Genomic DNA, 21,208 nt, shown 5'->3' on the forward strand with positions numbered 1-21,208 from the left:
AAATGACATTATATACAAAATTTCCAGCTAGTGGCCCACCCTCAATTTGCCCAGAGGTTTCCTAGAACTGGCTTTTTTTCCCCAAAAGTTGGACACCACACATAGATGGTAGAGACCTGGATTGGATAAGAGCTGAAAAGCTGAAAATCAAGTTCAGAACACAGAATGCAAAATATTTGTTCAAATGGCTGAAAGTATATTGTAGTGTGCCTTTAATAGGTGTTCTAATACATGCTAATAAGACAATCACTTATATTCTATGTTGTAATTAACATTTGTGAATGTTTCTTCTCCATAGCTTAGTCATAAATGGGGGACCTCCTGTGAATCCTTCATCCTGGAAAGGTAAAATCACAATAATCTGTTCCTTTATTCTGTTCAGAGGTAAAAAAACAAAATCAAGCACAACTGCAGTTGCTATATGTAAAATATATATTTATTACAAAAGAGCTTTACGGAGTAATATAGAAACCAATGGCAATGTGTCCAATTTTGTGCATCTCTCTCCATTATTTCACAGTATTTCCACTTTAAAGCATTATATATGTATTGCCTTACGAGGTTTAGTGCGAACATTCAGCATGTCCTGCGGACACCATATCAACTTCACCCTATAAACTGCAGCATGTGAATGAGATTTAGATGTTTATAAGCATAGTTTGCAATGACAATTAAAAACCAAATGGCCCTTCTAGTCTGCCCGTTTAACAGAACCTAAGACAGAATTGCAGGATAGTAAATGTGTGAGGTCGGGAGAAATTATTTGCTTTAATTACTAATTGGAATTATTAGCTGGATTTTCTTATTTGACGTTTTTAAAAGAAATTCTATAATTACAATATACATAGCAAATGGCACAATTGGACATTTAATCTTTGAAGAAGGGCATCTGCAATCTTGGGAGCCACATATTAAAATTGAAATGAATGAGGTCATGCAGTTCAAGGCATGAGCCAAGAAAGAGAATGTGCCAATTGAGCTGGGTAATAATAGATTATAAAGGTTATGGAGGCACTGTTGATCATAAAAGTAAAAATTGTGCCATATTTAGGAATCAGCAGCAGTTAAAAGACCCTCCAAGACATTCTTAGTCAGTTAGAGGGGCAGAGTTTAAAATGAATACAATAACCTAGGAAGGATATTCATCCTAACACCGTGACTCCTATCTATCCAGTAGATCCACCATTAAATATGCACACACGTAGTTATAGTATTGTGGAGCTAATTGAACCAGAGTTGTAACATTGACAACTGATTAAAAATTTAGAGGCATTGTCCCAGACTTGCCTAAAAAAAATGGAAATCTGGCAACAGCAGGAATTAAATAAATTTAAACAAGTGTGAAATGGAATCAAGCAAACTACACATTGTGAGCCTCGATATATTGTGCATAAGTAAAGACTTCTTTTCAGCTTTAGTTAAGTCTTCAGTTCTGCTTCATTAAATGAAACAGATATTCCAGGAAGATGGCAAGGTGTAGTGAAATAACAGGGACCCAAGTTAAGGCAATATAATATACACTGATCAGCAGCAACATTAAAACCACTGACAGGTGAAGTAAATAGCATTGATTATAGTGTTACAAAGGCACCTGTCAAGGGAGGGATATATTAGGCAGCACATGAACAGTCAGTACTTAAATTTAAATGTGTTGGAAGCAGGAAAAATGGTCAAGAAAAGATCTGAGCGACTTTGACAAGGGTCAAATAGTGATGGATAGACGACTGGATCAAAGCATCTTCAAAAGGGCAAGACTTCTGGGGTGTTTCTGGTATGCAGTGGTTATTACCTACCAAAAGTGGGGTGAGGAAGGACAACCAGTGAACCGGTGTCAGGGTCATGGGCACCCAAGACTTATTGATGCACATGGGGACAAAAGCTAGCCCGTCTGGCCCGATCATACAGAAAATCTGTGTAGCCACGGACCGCTCAGAGTATCCATGACGACACCTGTCCACCACCAAAAGCACCTTTAATGGGGAGATGAGCGTCAGAACTGGACCATGGAGCAATGGAAGAAGGTGGATGGCCAGGGTGCATGTGCGTTGCTTACATGGGAAAGAGATGGCAGCACGATGCATTATGGAAAGAAGGCAGGCTGGCCGATGTTCTTCTGGGCAATGTTCTGCTTTTACAAATACCACCGACCTAGAGATTGTTGCAGACCACCAATGTTGTTGTCTGATAACAGTGGTCTCTTTCAGCAGGATAATGCACCATGTCACACTGCAAAAAATGTTCAGAAAGATTTCCCAGATCTCAATCCAAATGAGCATCTGTGGGATGTGCTAGAAAAATAAATCCCTGAAGGCCTCACCTTGCAACTTAAAGAATCTGCTACTAGTGTCTTGGCACCAGATACCACAGGACACATTCAGAGGTACTGTGGAGTCTATGCCTCTATGCATGAATGCTGTTTTGGCAGCACGAGGGGGCCTAACACAATATTAGGCAGGTCGTTTTAATGTTGTGGCTGATCAGTGTGCATATATGATTTAGAAGATAAAATCCAATAGCAGGTTTTTACAAACAGATTGATAGTGTGTTGGACTTTACTGAGCCTGTGAATCTTTACAAAGTAAAATCTACAAGTAGTTTTGTAAAGATATAATTTAAATTAAAATACAAGCTGAGCATGGCTCAGGAGAGGTTTGTGTAGCTTCTTTGTGAATACTGCATTTAAAAGGTCTGTATGACCTTGAATGAACACCACTTTGGATCGAACAAGTTGTGAAATAAAATTAATTAGTACAAAACTAATCCTACACATAGTGCTTGAGAGAGTGTTGTAATATATAATATAATCAATGATTACTCCCTTCCTATGGAATAGCCTGCCTACCGCCATCAGACTCTCCCCTAGTCTTGCATCTTTTAAGAAGTGCCTTAAAACCCATCTCTTTAGGAAAGCTTATGGCCTCCAAGACTAACCCTTACCTCACATACCTGTCTCTTGCCGTCTCCTAAAGGGCAGCCCACCTTATTTGACTGCAAATTCCTGTCCTATTGTGTTTTACACCCCACCTTCTATAGAATGTAAGCTCGATCGAGCAGGGTCCTCTTCAACTTATTGTTCCCGTAAGGTTTTTGTAATTGTCCTATTTATAGTTAAATCCCCTCTCATAATATTGTAAAGCGCTATGGAATCTGTTGGTGCTATATAAATGTCAATAATAATAATAATAATAATTACCTTCTTCCCCAGGTTTACCAGAGCATCCAAAAAGGGCAAAATCACATGTTCACTGGAGAGAAGATTCACGCTCCATATCTGCAGTATTTAGTTCATCACAGAAACCCCACACAGCCAACGCACACAATCGTTCGGTAACTAGCTTACCTACATCACGCATTCCAGCCGCTACAAGGCCAAAGACTGCACATCTGGGGAACACAAAACCTTTTCAAACAAAGAAGATACCAAGCAAAATAGCATAGTATTGGTCAATACATAGAAGTATGCTGCTTACTGTGAACAATTCCATCTGTAACACTATTTCCTATAGCACAAGACAGTGCTTGAAGTCCATCCTTTCAGTTTATGGAAAGTCCCAGCCTCACTGCTGTCTATTATTCCACATATGACTTTTTGCCTAAAAAATTGGCTGTATTTTTCTATTGTAAATATATATTTTTGAGACTAAATGCTAATTTACAATCTGAAAAAAGTGACTTATGTCAAGTGTAGGGTAGTTTACAATGTGCTAACCAAATTGATGCTTAGTTTAATGTTTACAGGGCCATTAAATGAATCTATTACCACTGACATGAATGAATCTCAATGAAGTGGTCTGGAAGCAGTGGACTTTTAGTTTTAACCCTGCAATATAAAGCATTGCTGTTTTGTAGCTACACCAACGCTTACATTGCAGGGTTAAATACACCTTTCATGGCTGTCTACCTGACCGCCACTAGAGGCGCTTCTGCTGCAGGAACCAAATCAAACACAGTTCTCTCAGCTAACCATCTCATAGAAGGAAAGCAGTGCTAGCTGTGCATGCGCATTTCATCCCCAATGCTCTTATGAGGAGCACTGGATTGGACGAAAGAAGCAATCGCTGGAGGTGGATCAAGCAGCTCCCAGGACTTGATCTCAGAGCTAAAAAAAAAAAAAAAGGTAAGTAGTATCCTTTATTGTGTTTTTTTTTATTGAGGATGGGGGAGGGCGGGAGGCTGAATCTAATAAAGGAGAAGAACACTATTGCGTTTGGAACACGGCTGCCACAGGAAAAAAAGAACTTCCAGCTCCCCTAATACAATCTGAATTTTTAGTAGGTTGCAAGGGCTCTGATTTCATATGTGACTATAACTTATTTAACTCTTTATGATTACATAGTTGCCCATGTTAAACTATGACTATGTAATTCTTTTATTTATGTGATTATTTTATTGTATTCTCATTTTAAAGACACTACTACTACCGCTTAATATATATATATAAATATATATATTATTTAATTGGAGAGGTCCTTCTTTTGTTCTCTGTATATTTCATTGTATGCATTGTAGAATCTCAGGTTAAAGTTCAAACGGTTTACCCCAGAAGAAGAAGAATTTGTCATTTCCTTCTCTTAAAATGTTTTAAAAAAAAATTTCAGAGTTTTGCAATGCAATAGAAAAAAAACCTAAAACATTAAAATCACGCATTTGAGCTGAACACCATTTTTATATTTAAATTTAAAAAATACCAACACAGTACAACAAATGTAGACACACGTGTTTGTATACATTTATTCATATATATGCACCGCAGTTACATTTGTAATGGCACCACCACTTCCTAAAAAAAATAATTAGAAATTTGTTGTTTTGTTTTTCCACTGCACAGCAAGTGTTTCACAAGTTTTTTTTAAATGGCAGGAAAGGTACAAGTACAACACCACCAGTTTTTGTTGATTGTGCCTACAGAATTATTGGTACTGTGTCCTATCCAGCTGTTGCTTTAAATTTAATTTGCTCCAATACAATGTTGTCAGGGTTATTCACTAAAGTGAGAATTCCAAGAGAATTTGAAAATGTAAGGTCAAAATAGCAAAACTGGATGAATTCTCTTAGTCAACTGTGCTTTTCATTCAGCTACTCTGGCCTTAAATTTGAAATTCACTTTGAATTCTTAAATTAGTGAATAACCCTGTATATACAGCTGCTTCACGTGTTCAATCTGAACATTACTTGCAACAAAGGTGCAGATGTGAGAAAGGGGGAATTCACGCTTTCTGAGATTTTTAATATTCAGTTTACTTATACACTACACCTAGCAAATGTATTTGCGAGGTATGAAAAATAAAATTAAATATAGTAATCCACACCTCTTTATCCTGCAACTACAGACATCTATCTCAGATCCCTGTCAATTATCGTTATAAACTCTGTCATTTGCACCTGGCAGTCACCATAGAGAAAGTATACAGAGAACATCTACCGGTATATATACTCTTGATTTGCCTTGGCTGTACTTAGACTGAATTGGATTGTGATCTAATTTGATAAATTGTTAATATAAATCTGAACGAAAGTTGAGCATCACATAAAAAAGTTAACAAGTTTTAGGGGATTTTCAGTGTTTTATTTAATGTTGTAATTTCCAGAGAAGTTAAGGATCCCCTTTACCTGCTGTCATATGGATGGGGAATCCCTGTTTTGTTTTGTACATGGAGTTATGTCAGTGAAAGTCCACAGTGAATAGTAATAAAGGGCCAATACAGCTTGCACGTTATGATTCTATGGATATTCTGTAAAAGATGTATCTTGTGAGATGTGGGGCACCGATCACTTGATGTCTTGAGCCTTCAATTCTAGGTGATGGCGATGGCAATATTTTGGTATATTTATCCAAAAAAATATTCTTTTAGAGATGGCACTCTAATATTTGCTTTTCTGACATGGTCTGAAACATCTATTCCAAGAAGAGCCCTATAATAAAATAAAATTAAAATAAATGTAATGTTCTATATTCATATAGTTACAATTACCAAACTATCAAATGTCTACATTTTATTCTCAGTTCTATAGATTTTAGATATTTAAAAAAAAGAAAATAAGAACAAAAATAGTATTTTATACAGTACTGTGATTGCTATTGTGTATAATACTAGTATTCCAACCTTCAAGTATAACTGTTTTTTCTAACGTAGTCAGGGCAATTGAAACTTCTACTAGGGCCTTTTTAGGTTAGGTTAATGTTTAACATATAGTCACAACTACATCACTAAATAATTAGATTAATTCCACCATATTATAGATGCCAAAACTGTGTCTCACATGCTTTAGCACTTTTAGTTATTTTATGTATTTCAAACGTGTCTGTGTTTACAGAAAATTAGCAAATTGTATGCTCTCTTTAAAAGGAACAATATGTACAAAATCAGCATTATTCACACAGTTAAAAAGATTAAGCTGCTACAAAATTCATGTGTACACAATGGAAAATGTGTGATGGCACTAATGCATTTGGTCCCTAATGACATTTCATCTCTTTTGCATTAGTGATTTAATCCAGTGTTGTTTGTTCCAGTTGTATTGTAATTTACAAGAAAATGAGGTGATGTGAAATTCCTGCACATGCCCAGCTGAATACTTGGCCATTTGCTATTATTCGAAATCCTTTCATTCATGTTACCAATCAGGTAAGGATCAAACTTTGCCTGTCAGAGCACTCTGATTGGTTGGCTTAAGCCAAGGGGTGGGGAGGCTTTATAAGCCTTTTCCGCCCTCCACAGCTCAGCATGCGCAGAGCTCTCGCTGGGTGAAGATGGATTATTTTTATCATTGTGATTTTTTTTATTTTTTTTGACAATCTTTATTTTCCTTTTTCATGTAACATATGTACGGTATAGAACAACAATGTCGAATAAACCTTTTTGCATTGTTACATCTCGACTGTCAGTATACAAATATTCAAACGAAAAACATAGGAAAAAGAAACTTTGTTAGAGTCCGGGTGTGTTAATACAATTGAGCAGTAAGCAATTATGTGTGTTCAGGCCTTCAGAGCGCTTGGGTAAAAGCCAAGCGTGTCCATGCAGATACTGTTTTTCTCTACCTTGGGTGTGCAGAAGTCAGAGGAGATGTTGACATGCTTATCTGTATAGCTAGACATATGTGAGGGTACGCTGGGTACCAGTCAAGGTTGTCAGGTGGTACGCAATAGTGTTGGTGTCAACATTTTATAAGGTCTCAGTTTCCTGAGTGATCTATTAATATGCTTACTACGAGTGTGTAGATAAATGTGCCCCTATTCCGGGCACGTCTGGGTCAGTCGTCCGGGGTTTGTCCGTCGTCTAGTCGTGGAGGGGGGTGGGAGGTAGGGGACAGAGGGGGGGGGGGGGCTGATAGAGAGATTAGCTCTGTATACGCCGGCTTCCCGCGGGCCCCCGCGGTGCCGCACTCAGGTATGCTGCTCTGGTGGCTAGGTACGTTTCCCAAGGGTACCAGGTCCGTGCACATTGCTCCTGACTATCATGGAGGTCTGCAGTTAGGGATTCCATTGAGTGGATGTCTTCCACCTTTGTCACCCATTGCTGGAGAGTAGGCACACCCTTCTGTTTCCACATTACCGGGATAAGGGCCTTAGCTGCGTTGAGCAGTGGCAACGTAAGGGATTTCTTATATGCTTTAGTGGGTGTGGGGGTGTGGTGTAATAACATCGTTAAGGGTTCTAGGGGCATCTCTGCTCCTGTGATTCTGTTTATCTCTACCCTAATCTTCTCCCAGTATGTGGTGATCATGGGGCATGTCCACCAAATGTGGTAGTACGTGCCTATGTGCGCGCTGCATCTCCAGCAGGTGTCTGGGGTACTCTCATTCATGCGATTAAGTATGTCAGGTGTTCTGTACCAACGGGTTAATATTTTATAATTCAGCTCCTGGAACTTTGAGCTGATAGAGCTTTTATGTGTGAGGGTGTAGATCTTGTCCCAGTCCTGTGAGGTAAGGATTTCCCCTGAGTCTCTCTCCCAGTGGTCCTTAAATTTGAGCACCACGTCCCTACTGGTTTGGGTTTTGAGCATGGTGTACAGGGTGGAGATACCTCTGTGTACGTGTGTTCGGTGTACGCACAGGTGTTCAAAGTAGGTGAGGGGTCTAGTCAGATGCCCTCGTCCAGGTAGGGATAGGAAGTATGTCTTTATTTGGTGGTATCTAAATTGTTCAAGTAACGTCGGTAATCTATCGGGGCACAGGTTCGCTAGTGGTTTAAGGCCCTGCGTGCCGAGCCATTGGTGTAGGTACATCCAGTCTGCCTGCTGGAGGCCTGCTAGGTCTTGTGGGGTTAGAGCGTCGGCCAGGTCCGGGTTATGCGTGATGGGTGTTAAGGGGCTAGGAGAACTGGTGAGTTGCAGTCGGTAGCGTATAGTCATCCACACACGGAGCGTGGCGTCGATTAGGGGGTTCTTGGTGTGTAGGTCAGTGTATGTGGCTGTATGTAACCATAGCCTGGAAGGTAGTTTCCTGTCCGTTTGTTCCAGTTCCAGGGTCACCCATTGTTTTAGTGGGAGTAGTGCGTGCCAGTCCGTCAGTCTATGCAGGTGTGCGGCGCGGTAATACGTCTCTATGGAGGGCAGTCCCGTGCCCCCCATCTGTTTCGGTAGTTCCAGTGTTGATTTTTTTGTACGGGTTGGGCGGGAGTTCCAGACGAATCTGCGTATGGCAGTTGTCAAGGAGCTAAAAAAGGCCCTGGGCACGGTAATTGGCACCGTTTGGAATAGGTAGAGTATCCTGGGTAACACGTTCATTTTAACCGCATTGATGCGTCCGAACCAAGAGACGTAGTATGGGGTCCATTTCTTAAGGTCAGTTTGAAGTGAGTGTAGGAGTGGGTGGTAATTATAGTGGTATAATTGGGACGGATCCCTGGTCAGCCATATGCCCAGGTATTTTAATTTGGTATCGCACCATTTGAACCGATATTGGGAGTAAAGGTGTGTTGGGGGACCTGTAGGGGGCGGGAGGTGAAGGGCCTCGGACTTATCTGTATTGAGTTTAAGATTAGAGATAGCCCCAAACTCCCGAAAAGATGCCAGGAGGTTGGGCAGCGAAATCAGTGGCTGAGTAAGAAAGAACAGCATGTCGTCCGCATATGCGGCTACTCGGTATTCCTGGCGACCGAGGCGTCCAGCATGTTTTTTTGCATTAGTTCGACGGGCTTTATGGATTTTTAGGGGGGCCTTTTTGGGTGCTAAGAAAAATCTATCGATCTAATGGTAAGTATGATTATTTTATATTTTTAGGTATTTAGTTTATTGCTCCCCCTTTATTGATAGGGTGAGGTGGTAGGTAGGATTTTATTTTATTGGAGGGGGTGTGGGTGACTAGGGGCTTTGGCACTTGGCGGGGGCATTTTTTTTACAATTTGCCCCCACCTGTCGCCATTGAGTGGGGGTCACTTAAAGGGACACTATAGTCACCTGAACAACTTTAGCTTAATGAAGCAGTTTTGGTGTATAGAACATGCCCCTGCAGCCTCACTGCTCAATCCTCTGCCATTTAGGAGTTAAATCCATTTGTTTATGAATCCTAGTCACACCTCCCTGCATGTGACTTGCACAGCCTTCCATAAACACTTCCTGTAAAGAGAGCCCTATTTAGGCTTTCTTTATTGCAAGTTCTGTTTAATTAAGAATTTCTTATCCCCTGCTATGTTAATAGCTTGCTAGACCCTGCAAGAGCCTCCTGTTCAATTTAGAGATTGGGATACAATTATTTAAGGTAAATTACATCTGTTTGAAAGTGAAACCAGTTTTTTTTTTTCATGCAGGCTCTGTCAATCATAGCCAGGGGAGGTGTGGCTAGGGCTGCATAAACAGAAACAAAGTGATTTAACTCCTAAATGGCAGTGAATTGAGCAGTGAAATTGCAGGGGAATGATCTATACACTAAAACTGCTTTATTTAGCTAAAGTAATTTAGGTGACTATAGTGTTCCTTTAAATATGTACTATTATCCAAAACTGCATATATAATTTTAAATATGTCATTTTATCCTATTAGATAATTCTAGTACAAAATTAAAGGGACACTCCAGGCACCCAGACCACTTATGCCCATTGGAGTGGTCTGGATGCCAACTCCCACTACCCTTAACCCTGCAAATGTAATTATTGCAGTTTTTATAAACTGCAATAATTACCTTGCAGGGTTAACTCCTCCTCTAGTTGCTGTCTAGTTGCTGGCACTTCCTGCTTCATAGCACAAGTTTTCTGTGCTAGAGCGTCGCTGGACGTTCTCACGCTGTGTGAGGACCTCCAGCGTACCTAAAATCCCCATAGGAAAGCATTTTCACCTCTTCAGCAACTGGGGATTGGGAGGTGGTAGGGAGAGGGGACCTGCAGTGCCAGGAAAACTGATTGTTTTCCTGGCACTGGAGAGTCCCTTTAAGGCCCCCATCCGCCACTAATGGGTGGAGACGGGGAAGACAATAGGTCCCCTGGTTGGGAGCCAGGGAGGTAAAACGTAGGACCCCCTCACCTTATTACTCACTTAGGGCCCCCACCCACTGCTAATGGGGAAGAGGCTTTTATTTTATTGTTTACAACAGTGAGAAGAATTTGGGTATTTCAGCTTTTTAGTAGATAGCTCCCGAATTAGGAAGCTATCTACTAAACAGCTGCGAGATGCAGCAGCGGCACAGAACGGATATTCATTCTCCGAATGAAATTCAGAACGGAAAAAAATGCCTGAATTTCATCCAAACATGAATGGACAAACGTCCACATTCGGTTTGGCCGAAATTCGGTTAATTTATAGTCTGAATGACAGGACGTTTGCGAATGTCGATTGAAGCATTGAGAGATTACAGAGGAGGGGGAGTATTGTGGGAAAACTTTATTTCACCCAGGAAATGGAGCTGACTTAAGCTCCTCCTTTGGTCAAAGAAGGTCAAATGTAGGAAAAATACATAAAACAAAGCAGTCCCTACTTTGTCTTATGTTTTAAAGAAAATTAGTTTAGAAATGAAGAAAAGAAGAACATATTCTGAGAGAGGAATAGAAGAGGAAACAAAAGGAGAAAGGTAAGTTTGATGTGACAGTGCTGCTTTAACCAATCACAAGGTAAAATGTATGGAACATAAGGGGAAGAACCTTTGTATACCAAAAGTGTGAAAGTACCTTCTTGAACAAAATGTTTCCTTTTAACCCCTTAAGAACATTAGAACATGTCATTACACCCTAGCCTTAATGTGATTTATGCCATAAGGGATAATGCCTTTAGGGCGTAATGGCACTTTCTACAGATTTGGTGTGAGCAGGGTTAAATTACCGCTCACACCAGAGAACCCAAGATATCAATGGATACCTGGGACTCCCATCAGTCAGCCCCAGACTTTTTGATGAGCTATTTGCAGAATTGAAAGTCACCGCTGCAAACAGCTCTTTAAATAGGAATTCAAAATACCTATAACTAAATGTTGATGTGAGCCGGGTGTATACACACCTCCAGCAAGTTACCTGGGGCAATAACAGGAAGATTCCTTAAACTCATTGTACTATCAAAAGAAACAATCAATTATGAACCTACCATAATGTTTGACAGCAGGAATGTCTCTAAAGATAATTCCCCAAATCAATCAGAATAGTTGTACATTGACTCTTACGGACAAAAAAACTGTATACCAAGCCAACTAGTTTACTCAGAGAGGAGAGAAGGAGAGGAGCAGGGGTGAGCAACAGTATTCAAAATGTCTTGGTATGCTGAAGCATTAAGATTTTCCTTCTATGGAAGTACGGGTCCAAGCCCAATGCCTCAAAAACAACCCCATACCATTATCCCTTCTCCACCAAACTTAATTAGTTGGCACAATGCAGTCAGGCATGTAATGTTCTCCTGGAATAAGCCAAACCCAAACTGCCAAACAGATAAGCATGTCATCACTCAACAGAACATGTTTCCACTGCACAAGAGTCCAGTGGGGGAGTGATTTACATCACTCGATCAAACGCTTGGCATCTACTTTGTAATGTGAGGTTTGCATGCAGCTGCTCAGCCACGGAGATCCATTTCATGAAACTCCTGCAACACAGGATTTGTGCTGATATTAATGCCGGTTTAAGTTTGGAGACTTAAGACTTTTATGCACCACGCGCCTCATCACTTGGTGACCCCGCTCTGTGTCTTTATGTGGTCAATGCTGCTGTTCCTAATCGCTTCCACTTTCCAATAATACCACTTACAGTTGACCGTGGAAGATCTAGCAGGGATGAAAGTTTATGAACTGACTTATTGTAAAGGTGGCATCCTATCCTATTGATTTTATACACCTGAGGCAATTAGTCTGATTGAATTTAATAATTAAGAGGTGTGCCCCCAATCATGAATTTAGTAATTCCAATATTTTTGTTTATATAGTGCATCTCACCTCTCCACTTACAGTACCGCAGCTCTCAGGGGGCAAATAATCGCCATTCCTCCACACTTTCAGCATGCTTACCCAACTACAGCTATATACACATATAATGTCCTGGTCAGAGGAGAGCAATGGGACATTCTGTATAATGCAGCCACTCTGATGCTATCAGCCCTCTCTGAGATCAATGGCTTGATCACAATTAAGTGTTTGACCACCCCAGCACTAAAAAGTATTAGGACCGTCATCAAATCAATTATAGCAAGGCCACAAAACTAGAAAATTATACAGTTAGAATTCAGTGTGCTGGGGGCTTGGCCAACACAGAACCGAGACCAGTCGCATGTCTGCTGAACTCGAACTCACCAACTAAACAATCACCCGAATATACCACCTACCCAGCACAAACTCGACCCAACATGAGCCCATGACACCATGAGAAAACACTCCAAGATGCTTAAAACCCTCTCAGGGGAGGGAAGACGGAGCATAAAAGAGCTCTTCCACACGTGTCCTAGGCCAAAGATGGCAGCGCCACCTGACCCTCTCGGCTCTTCCTCTGATGATGAAACGCTAGATGCCCCTGACTCAACACCCGAAGCTGAGCAACCTGCAGCACACCAACAGCCAGAGGACACAGGGGCTCCTGCCACTAATGGTGACATCATGGAATTTATGGACAACATCCGTGCCTTCTTCAGGGCTGACCTGGCAGTGATGCAGGAGTAGCTGGTAGCCGTTAATGACAGAGTCAGGGCGGCAGAGGAAGACTTCTTTCTCACATCACCATGCAGTTGCCATGGAACAGATCTAACACCTCAAAACTTCACACTCGCCTGTGCAAGCCTGACTGGATGCGCTGGATGCCGTGCGTCGGTGCAACAACACAAAAGTTAAATGTATCGCAAAAACTATCAATGATGGCGAAATGCACATTTCCTCAGATGCCTCTTTTCATCGCTGTTACCCCCCGGTAAACCGTGCACACAATACTTGAAGGCTCTTATCGACTACCAAAGTCTGCCAGGTCGTCTGGTGCAGCCCCCCCGCGATGTCCTGCTACCTTTTCAGTCATTTAAAGACAAGATGGCGATCCTGGAGGTGATAAAATCCAAAGCCCCGTTCCGGTTCGAAGACATGCCACTTACCTTTCTACAGGACTTGTGCAAGACTACTCTTGATTGGAGGCGCTCAGTCCGCCGGGTCACGCAAGCGCTCAGAGGGGCTCACATCAAATAGAAATGTGGCCCATACCATACCCTCTTGGCCACTAAAGAAAATGCCACCTACAGGTTTTCAACACCGGACTCACGGAGCTGGGCCTCCTAACCCTAATGCAAACAAGTTCATGGGGCGTGGAAAATATTGTTCTTTTTGTGCCCCGCACAGGAGCGAACATGGGCTAACACAGGCTGAATTAATTTCTTGTCTTTAGCCAACCTATTTTGGGCCAACAGTCAGCCTAAGGATGACAGTTAGCGCAGTTCAATGAACATTACAGTTTTACAGTTATGTTATGTTATTATTTGCTGAATTTTTAGTTGTCTTTTTTTTCTCTCTTACATTTAAGCTCTGAATCATGCATCTGTCTCACCCTCCCCTCGTGGTGCCAAGGGGTAATTGGGCACTATTAACAATAACACTTACTACTGATCCCATAGAACGACCAGTAAGCACTTGCCACAGCTATTCAGGCATGGTGGTGACAGACCTAGTTAACCTGCTTTGCTCTTCTACTAACGTAATGCTACTTGGGGAGCAACATTAGTCTTTATGGGCCTTCCACTATTTGTGCCTTTTACGAGCCCAAACACAAAGAAAGTATTACACATACCACCATAGAACGGCCACTCAGGTCGTACTATCTTTGCCACTTTTAAAGATTTACATTAAAAAAACCTTGTTTCCATAACTACTCAAATGACAGGATTTGGTCATGCATTTCTACTATGTTATCATTAATTATTGTGATTTCCTTTCTGTTGTTATCTATGTTTTACATCAATTTGACATAAAACAAGAATAAAATAAAGAATAAAAATGTGCCAACAAACAGCTAATAAACTTTTTCAGAGCACCTGCTTGCAAACTTTAATTCATTTTCAAAAGCCTGCATTCAACAGTTTGACCTTCTTTGTGAATGAATGATTTTTCAAATGGACCCTTGTATTAGCTGCTCTGTTTGTCCTGTCCATTTTTTTCCCACTAGAAGATAAGTTACATAACATACCTTGGCTCATAGCGGATGCCATCTGTATTATTCATAATGCCAACACCAGCACGTAACCTTTCAATGCCATTCCTAAAAAACACGTAGTACACCTTAATTACTTGTTTTTTTTACCGTGAAGTAAGGGTTTTACCTGAAAACAAAGGTACCTTTTGTGATTCTTTCTAAATGCATTTTTTACTGGCCTGCATCCTATTTTAACATGTGTATTTACACATTGTCTTGCATGCTTTGTGTATATGGGTAAGAGAGATGGGTTGTCTGTGACCAGAACAAAATGATTCTTGAGAGGGAGACATAAATAAATCTACAGGTCTGGACTTGTGCATGTTAGAAAATTTTCGATCAGCCAAATCACTTTGTCCAAAAATAAAATTTGCTTTGGGTAGTATGATAGTTGCCTGTGTGGTGGTATCATCCATCCAAAAATATTCAGAAAAACGATTCGGACCAATCAAAAATGGCACAAAAATTGTAGCAAAAAATACACATAATATAAATAGTATAGATATAAAATATATATTTTTTTATTCACAAATTGAGTGAGAAAAAGTTATAGAAGGGAAAAAAAAATAAAACAATCTATATGTATATATTAAACTGTGGCCTAAATGTGAACTAATTGCAATTTGTCCAAAAGCAAATGCATAAACCTAGTAAATATTAATTTCTCTATGATGGCATAAAGTTTCTCCATGACCTTGTCATAAATTTGTCTGACTCTGTTCAAGGCTTGTGTTCTCTATTTCCTGCAATTTAAATGCAGGTTAACACTATGCAGCATTGATAGAACATGCTATTAAAAGCAGCACACTCTGTTTAAAAGATAAACTATTTTCTCCCATTCTCAACTATTTTTAATGCAACGTATGGTTGTCACATAAATGCAACCAAAAGTATGAATTTATACATTCATTTGTCTGAAAAGTATAATCAGTAAGTAGTAAGATCATTCACTTCCTGCACTAAACACATTCCAGTAAACTGATGCAGGATTAGAAACAACTAGATTAATGTACATGAGAACCCTCCTCACAGTACTCACCAGGCGATCATTACGCCATTGTCTGTACAGAGTTTTGGTGGTGGACACAACAAAGCCATATCCATTGAATCAGTTACACTTTTAAGAACTCTTCTGATGTAACCATTGCTGGCCACACCACCTGATACAACCTTATACAAAAGACAGCAAATGTATGAATTTAGTCATCTGGAGGATAACACTTTTTTATAGTTTCTAAACTATGTCATAATATTCACCCTATATTCCCTATTTAGAGCTAGTTTGTGTGTAGGGTTTTATAAGAAAACATAAAAGACCCATTTACAAACAAAACAAGTCCTCCGCTCAAACTCCCACTACTCCTGGGTGGCAACAATGACCATAGTACACATCAGCCCCAGTACATACAGTAAAAACCAAAGAAAAAAAGTTACCTGCACTCTCTCCCAATTCCCTATGTATATTTAAACAAATGGAGGTCATTTGGTTACTCCAATGGCCATTGGAGGGAAAGCCTGCCTGCTAAATACTATGCAGCCATCCACAAATATTGATGATTAATCCCTGCTGGGAAAAAAATTAAAGTAACACTCTTGGAACCATAGCAACTTAACTAGAATACATTTTTAATGGTGCAAAAATATCCCTGGTGCCTGTTTACCTTTAGGGGTAAACCATTCACAAACAGTTTAACCCCAAAGTGCAGTACCTAGCACCCGATCGTTTGCCCCATATCATTCCGCTACTCAAAATATTGAAAGAGAAAGCCTCGGCCAGGGGCGCCGCGAATTGGCTGAGAGTGTTAGCTGGCACTCTTAGCCAATCAGTAGTTCCCCATTCATAAAAAAGCTTGAGAAACGTATGTATTTTCCTCAAGCCGTTTTGTGAATGGGGAGCTAGTGAGTGGCTTGGAGCATCAGCTACCAATGCACCCTCTTTCAAAATTATGAGCTGTGGAAAGACAGGGGGCAGTGTGATCCGGCAATGGATACTGGACATTTGGGTTAAATCAATTTAGTTTTTATGGTGCCTGGAGTGTTCCTTTAAAGGACCACAATGGTCACCCAGACCACTTCATCTCAATTGAAGGGATACTATAGTGCCAGGTATACAAAGCTGTATTCTTGGCATTGTAGAAACTTTGTTAAATGCATATTTATAATGAATACACTTACCAAAGTCGCAGCTGTGGCTGGCAATAGACATTCCTTCTTACAGAACAATATAGCTCGCTGAGTACGTTTTGCTATGTGGAAAGCTATTGTGTATTGTGTGGCAGCAGCAATATCTGCAATGCAGGAGAGAATCTGTCCCTGTTGTATACCTGCAAAATATGGCAAATAAAAAGAAACAACGTTTGCAGTTTTCTGATGAATGTGTTAACAAGAAATTTAAAACAGATAAACAACTTTAGCTTATTTGTGAAGTGTGTGTTCTTTTTGTTTCATTTAATAAAAGTGCCAAATCCATAGAAATCAGTGCTTTTATAAATTAAACATGATAGCCCCTACTCCATGGATGCCTCCTCCTTCTAGATTCATGGAGAAAAAAAATGGTATACACTTGTCTTAAAGAGATGCAATACATCTTACTTAGAAGTCTACAATTGGACAGCGCTGAGCGAGAACGCCTGGTCTGCAAGGCTTCTCTATGGGAACCTTGTAAAAGGTTATTAGTTTAGAAGAGGAGCACTTTCAGTATTAAAAATCAATATTTTAAATATGCCCAAAGAAACAATGCAAAAAGAATTACATGCATGTTTTCTTTGGGGCTATATCTATAAAACTATTAAAAAGACATTTGTTTTATGAAGTGATCCTTTAATGTGATGTAGGCAATCTACATCAAACAATACTAATATGAAATAACTTAAATTATGAAAAACGATCAATATCAATCAATCTAAAAAAAAACTTTGGTCATGTATCACATCTATAACATTTAACATAATGTAGTAACCTAGTTGTCCCCACATAACAATATCCCTTAAGATTAAGTAGTTTACATTAGGTGTTCCTTGGAGGAGTCATCTTTGTGTGCATGTATGTCAGCACTGCATTATACAATATAGATAATTTACACATACCCAAAAACAAACCACATCCACACACACACATAGTTGTTAATCAGTGTGAACCTTCTTATAGCCAATACATGTATTATATTTAACAGTGCCTATATCATGAGGTCCCCCAAAAATAAGTATGATGAATCTCAAGTACCTTCCTCCATTTCTTTTTTTCGGATGACATGATTGATGTGATTGCGCAGTCCGGCAAAAGAGAAATTGCAGTCTCGGTGCTGTGACATTGGAATCCTAAAATTATAGAGTTTCCTGTTCCCGTTCTGAGCTAAGTGCTCTATTCCTTGTCCTCCACTCATAGAGGCACAGTCAGGGTGGTTTATAAGAGACAGCCTCCTAAAAACCTATTGAATGTATGTATTACTGTAATGGCTAGTGCTTTAGAATATCTACAATATACTGGGCAGTTTCACCAAATTTTCAAAATATTCCAGTAACTACTATTTTACTACTAAATTGTTTTTTTTAATAAAAAATAAAAAATTCAGTTTAACATGATATTTGTGAGAACCAATAAAAAAACAACAAAATTTACAGAATCCATTGATCTTTTTCATATTGATCCTTTGCAGAAATTGGACAAGGATACAATGTTTTCGTAATTATATAGCATCCCTTTGCAATAATTATAATTATTATATAATTATTGGTTCTTTTTATACAAGTCAAGCCTGCAAAGATTCACAGTAATATACTCTGTGGCCTCCAATTTACAAAGTTTGAAATTTGAAGATAGATGCAGTATAAAAGGAACAGAGGGTGTTGAATTGAGCCATGGTACAGGAATTCATTTCTACGCAGAGTGAAAACCAGTGCTGTAGGTAAAATTAAGTGTCCCAAATTTTATTCCGCGTTGCTTTGCAGCAAAGTTTGTGCATACACATTAGTGGGAGGAAAGAATCAATATAATTTTGTCTGCACAGTCTCATTTTACTCTGGAAACAAATCCAAGAATAAGATAATATTGACTCCTTCCTTTCTCTCACTTCTATGGGAAACTTGGGCTACTGTACTATTTGACTCCATATTGGCAAAACTAGTACTGCCCTATTTTACTCTGTCACTTAAGTGAAAATACCCCACTATCTAATCCTGCACTTTTACACATGGCATTGAAACACAAATGCATATTTAAATGAGTTTGCAGTGTGCTAGCCAAGAATTAGAGCGCATTTCAATCCATACACAAGTGCTTCATGGGAACTCTTAATTAAACCTGCAATCACGGAGCATATGTGCACCTGTACAGCTGAGATTGCAAGCAGTTATGGCAATTACATGAATGGCTCTCCCAAAGCTGGCAAATAAGAAAGGAGGTATTTTTCACATGTGGCATACTGAAGTGTATTATAAACCAAATTATAACATTTAGGTTAAATAAGCCAAGCTCGGGGCGTGGCCAGGCAGCCGATGGAGTAGGACGCTGGCAGTGTGAGCTCCTAGGCCCCAACTCGCCAAAGCCCGTGTAAATAGCGCAGTTATACCCGATTGAATGGGTAAACCGAGGAGGGGGACCACCCCGGGCCCGCAACACACCGACATGTCTCAGCAGTCGGGGCCGATGGATGAATTCCTCTCAACTCCGCACTGCATGACTGGCGCACGAGGCCCAGACAAAATGGCGCCCGGATCGCCGGGATCAAGCAACAGAACATGCTCCACACAGGACTCCCCAAAGAGAGATGCCCTCTCCCAGATGTCCGCAGAACTAGCGGCAATCTCCACAAACATGCTCACCAGGCAAGACAAAAAGGACCTGGTGGCAGAACTCCGCTCCGCAATCCGGGAGGAGATAGCTGCGGTCAGACAGGACCTCTCTGCTCTGGAACACCGGGTGGATGACCTGGAGGTCCGACGGCTGCAGGCAGATCAGCATCAACAGGCTACAGACCTCGCTACCACACGGCAAGGCAACATCATCCTGGAACTCAGACGCCAGGTAGAGGACCTGGAGAACCGCAGCCGACGCAATAACATCCGCGTCAGAGGTATGCAGGAGTCAGAAGGGGAAACACCCAAAGAACTGCTGGAGGGCCTGTTCACACACTTACTGGGGGAAGAGGCTCCACCGGACTTCGGATTGGAGCGAGCCCACCGGGCGCTCCGACCACCAAGGAGAGATGGCCTCCCCAGGGATTTAGTCTGCTGTTTCCAATCGTTCCAGCTGAAAGAGGCCGTTATGAGGGCAGCTAGGGCACTGCGCAATATCACGTACATGGATTCCCATATATCTTTATTCCACGACCTGTCTGCCCTCACCCTTGACGCCAGAAGAGCGTTGAAACCGCTCACAGGCCTCCTGCAACAGAAGAGGATCCCGTATAAATGGGGATTTCCATTCAGCCTGCAAGCTAGAGTAGACAACCGCTGGCTGACGATTCGGTGGCCTAATGATGTGCCCAGATTCCTGCGAGCTGCAGGCCTTCCGGAGATACCAGTCCCCAACTGGATCCTGGACCACCCACCAAGCAGACCCACAGGCCCAACATTCCCGGCAGAGAACCTGGTGGCCGGCCCCCCCGCCGAGCCCCTGGATGCAGCGAGGCGGACCCAACACCTCGGAGGAATAGAGTGCGAGAATAACCCCGGAGACAGGCTAGATACACCAAGACCCCCACGATTACCACTCCAGATTGAATACCAGCATATCCTGCAGCAGACACGGGAGTGTAGAGACGCTGAAACTGAACTCGTGGGGTATGTACTTTACTTTCCCTTAGGTCCATGTTCCCCCGGGGTACCCTGGAAATCCCATCTCCCCAGGGAAACAGCGCTTGGGTGGGGTACGGGGGGGGCGGGAGAGGAATGGGTGGACCAACTGCCAATACCCCGCATAGCTCTGGAGAGAACTGAGCAGGTTTGGGTGGGGGGTCTGGGCAAACGAACACGCTATCAGGACCACAGGGGATTTGACTGTGCCCACTTCTACTACCGAGATCATACACCCCAGCTCATGCGGCCGGTCATGCCCGGGGAGGGGAAAGCCTCATTTGGAGAGGGGGGAGGAGGAGCCCGGGAGAAAGTGTCTGGGAAACCCGGGGAAGGATGAGAGGAAGGGGAGGCCTCCCCACGGGGGCGAGAGAAGAGGGAAGGGGTTTGACCGGCCTACAGGTGGGGAGGGGGAAGAGCGGGGATGGCCTGGCCCCGGAGGGGTCACAGACGGGTGGGGGATAAAGGGAGCTCCAACGAGCGTACTCGGCCGGGCTACAGGTAGTGCACGAGAAAGGTGGACTCAGGTGCCTGATCCCATTTGGAAGCCAGAAGGGTGGGAGAGAAACTGGCAGCACGCTCGACATCCCCCCCACACGGCCTGACGGCCACCCATCTTCAACCAGACCCCCGCTAGGGAGTGCACTGGGAAGGGGGGTGTACGACCGTGCGCCAGAGCGCTTTAGGGGGGTCCCCGAAGCAAGCATGCAGGGGCAAAGTTACTGTTAAAATGTTTATTGTTAGTTGAATATTGTTATCTTTAAGCTGCGAGGGGACTGAGCGAGCCAAAAGTCTGCAAGGGGAATGGAGGGTGACATCCGGACAGGGCTGGACGGGACCG

The 21,208-nt window shown here is 41.7% G+C and overlaps 2 protein-coding genes across 2 annotated transcripts in view; one reads left to right on the forward strand and one right to left on the reverse strand.

The window, feature by feature from the left end:
* Nucleotides 1-4,116, forward strand: part of ANKAR (ankyrin and armadillo repeat containing) — a 94,450-nt gene extending 90,334 nt beyond the window's left edge. The window contains exons 23-24 of the mRNA XM_063428813.1: nucleotides 299-345; nucleotides 3,206-4,116. Of these exons, the coding sequence (XP_063284883.1) occupies nucleotides 299-345; nucleotides 3,206-3,438 (280 nt within the window). The 3' untranslated portion in view covers nucleotides 3,439-4,116. The remainder of the gene's footprint in view (nucleotides 1-298; nucleotides 346-3,205) is intronic.
* Nucleotides 4,117-4,724: 608 nt separating this feature from the next.
* The window catches only part of OSGEPL1 (O-sialoglycoprotein endopeptidase like 1), a 41,650-nt gene continuing 25,166 nt past the window's right edge, over nucleotides 4,725-21,208 (reverse strand). Inside the window, exons 4-8 of the mRNA XM_063428814.1 lie at nucleotides 17,798-18,002; nucleotides 16,751-16,899; nucleotides 15,615-15,745; nucleotides 14,570-14,641; nucleotides 4,725-5,913 (exon numbers count right to left, since the gene is read on the reverse strand). Of these exons, the coding sequence (XP_063284884.1) occupies nucleotides 5,829-5,913; nucleotides 14,570-14,641; nucleotides 15,615-15,745; nucleotides 16,751-16,899; nucleotides 17,798-18,002 (642 nt within the window). The 3' untranslated portion in view covers nucleotides 4,725-5,828. The remainder of the gene's footprint in view (nucleotides 5,914-14,569; nucleotides 14,642-15,614; nucleotides 15,746-16,750; nucleotides 16,900-17,797; nucleotides 18,003-21,208) is intronic.

This window comes from Pelobates fuscus, chromosome 8 (assembly GCF_036172605.1).
Source record: "Pelobates fuscus isolate aPelFus1 chromosome 8, aPelFus1.pri, whole genome shotgun sequence".
NCBI lineage: Eukaryota > Metazoa > Chordata > Amphibia > Anura > Pelobatidae > Pelobates > Pelobates fuscus.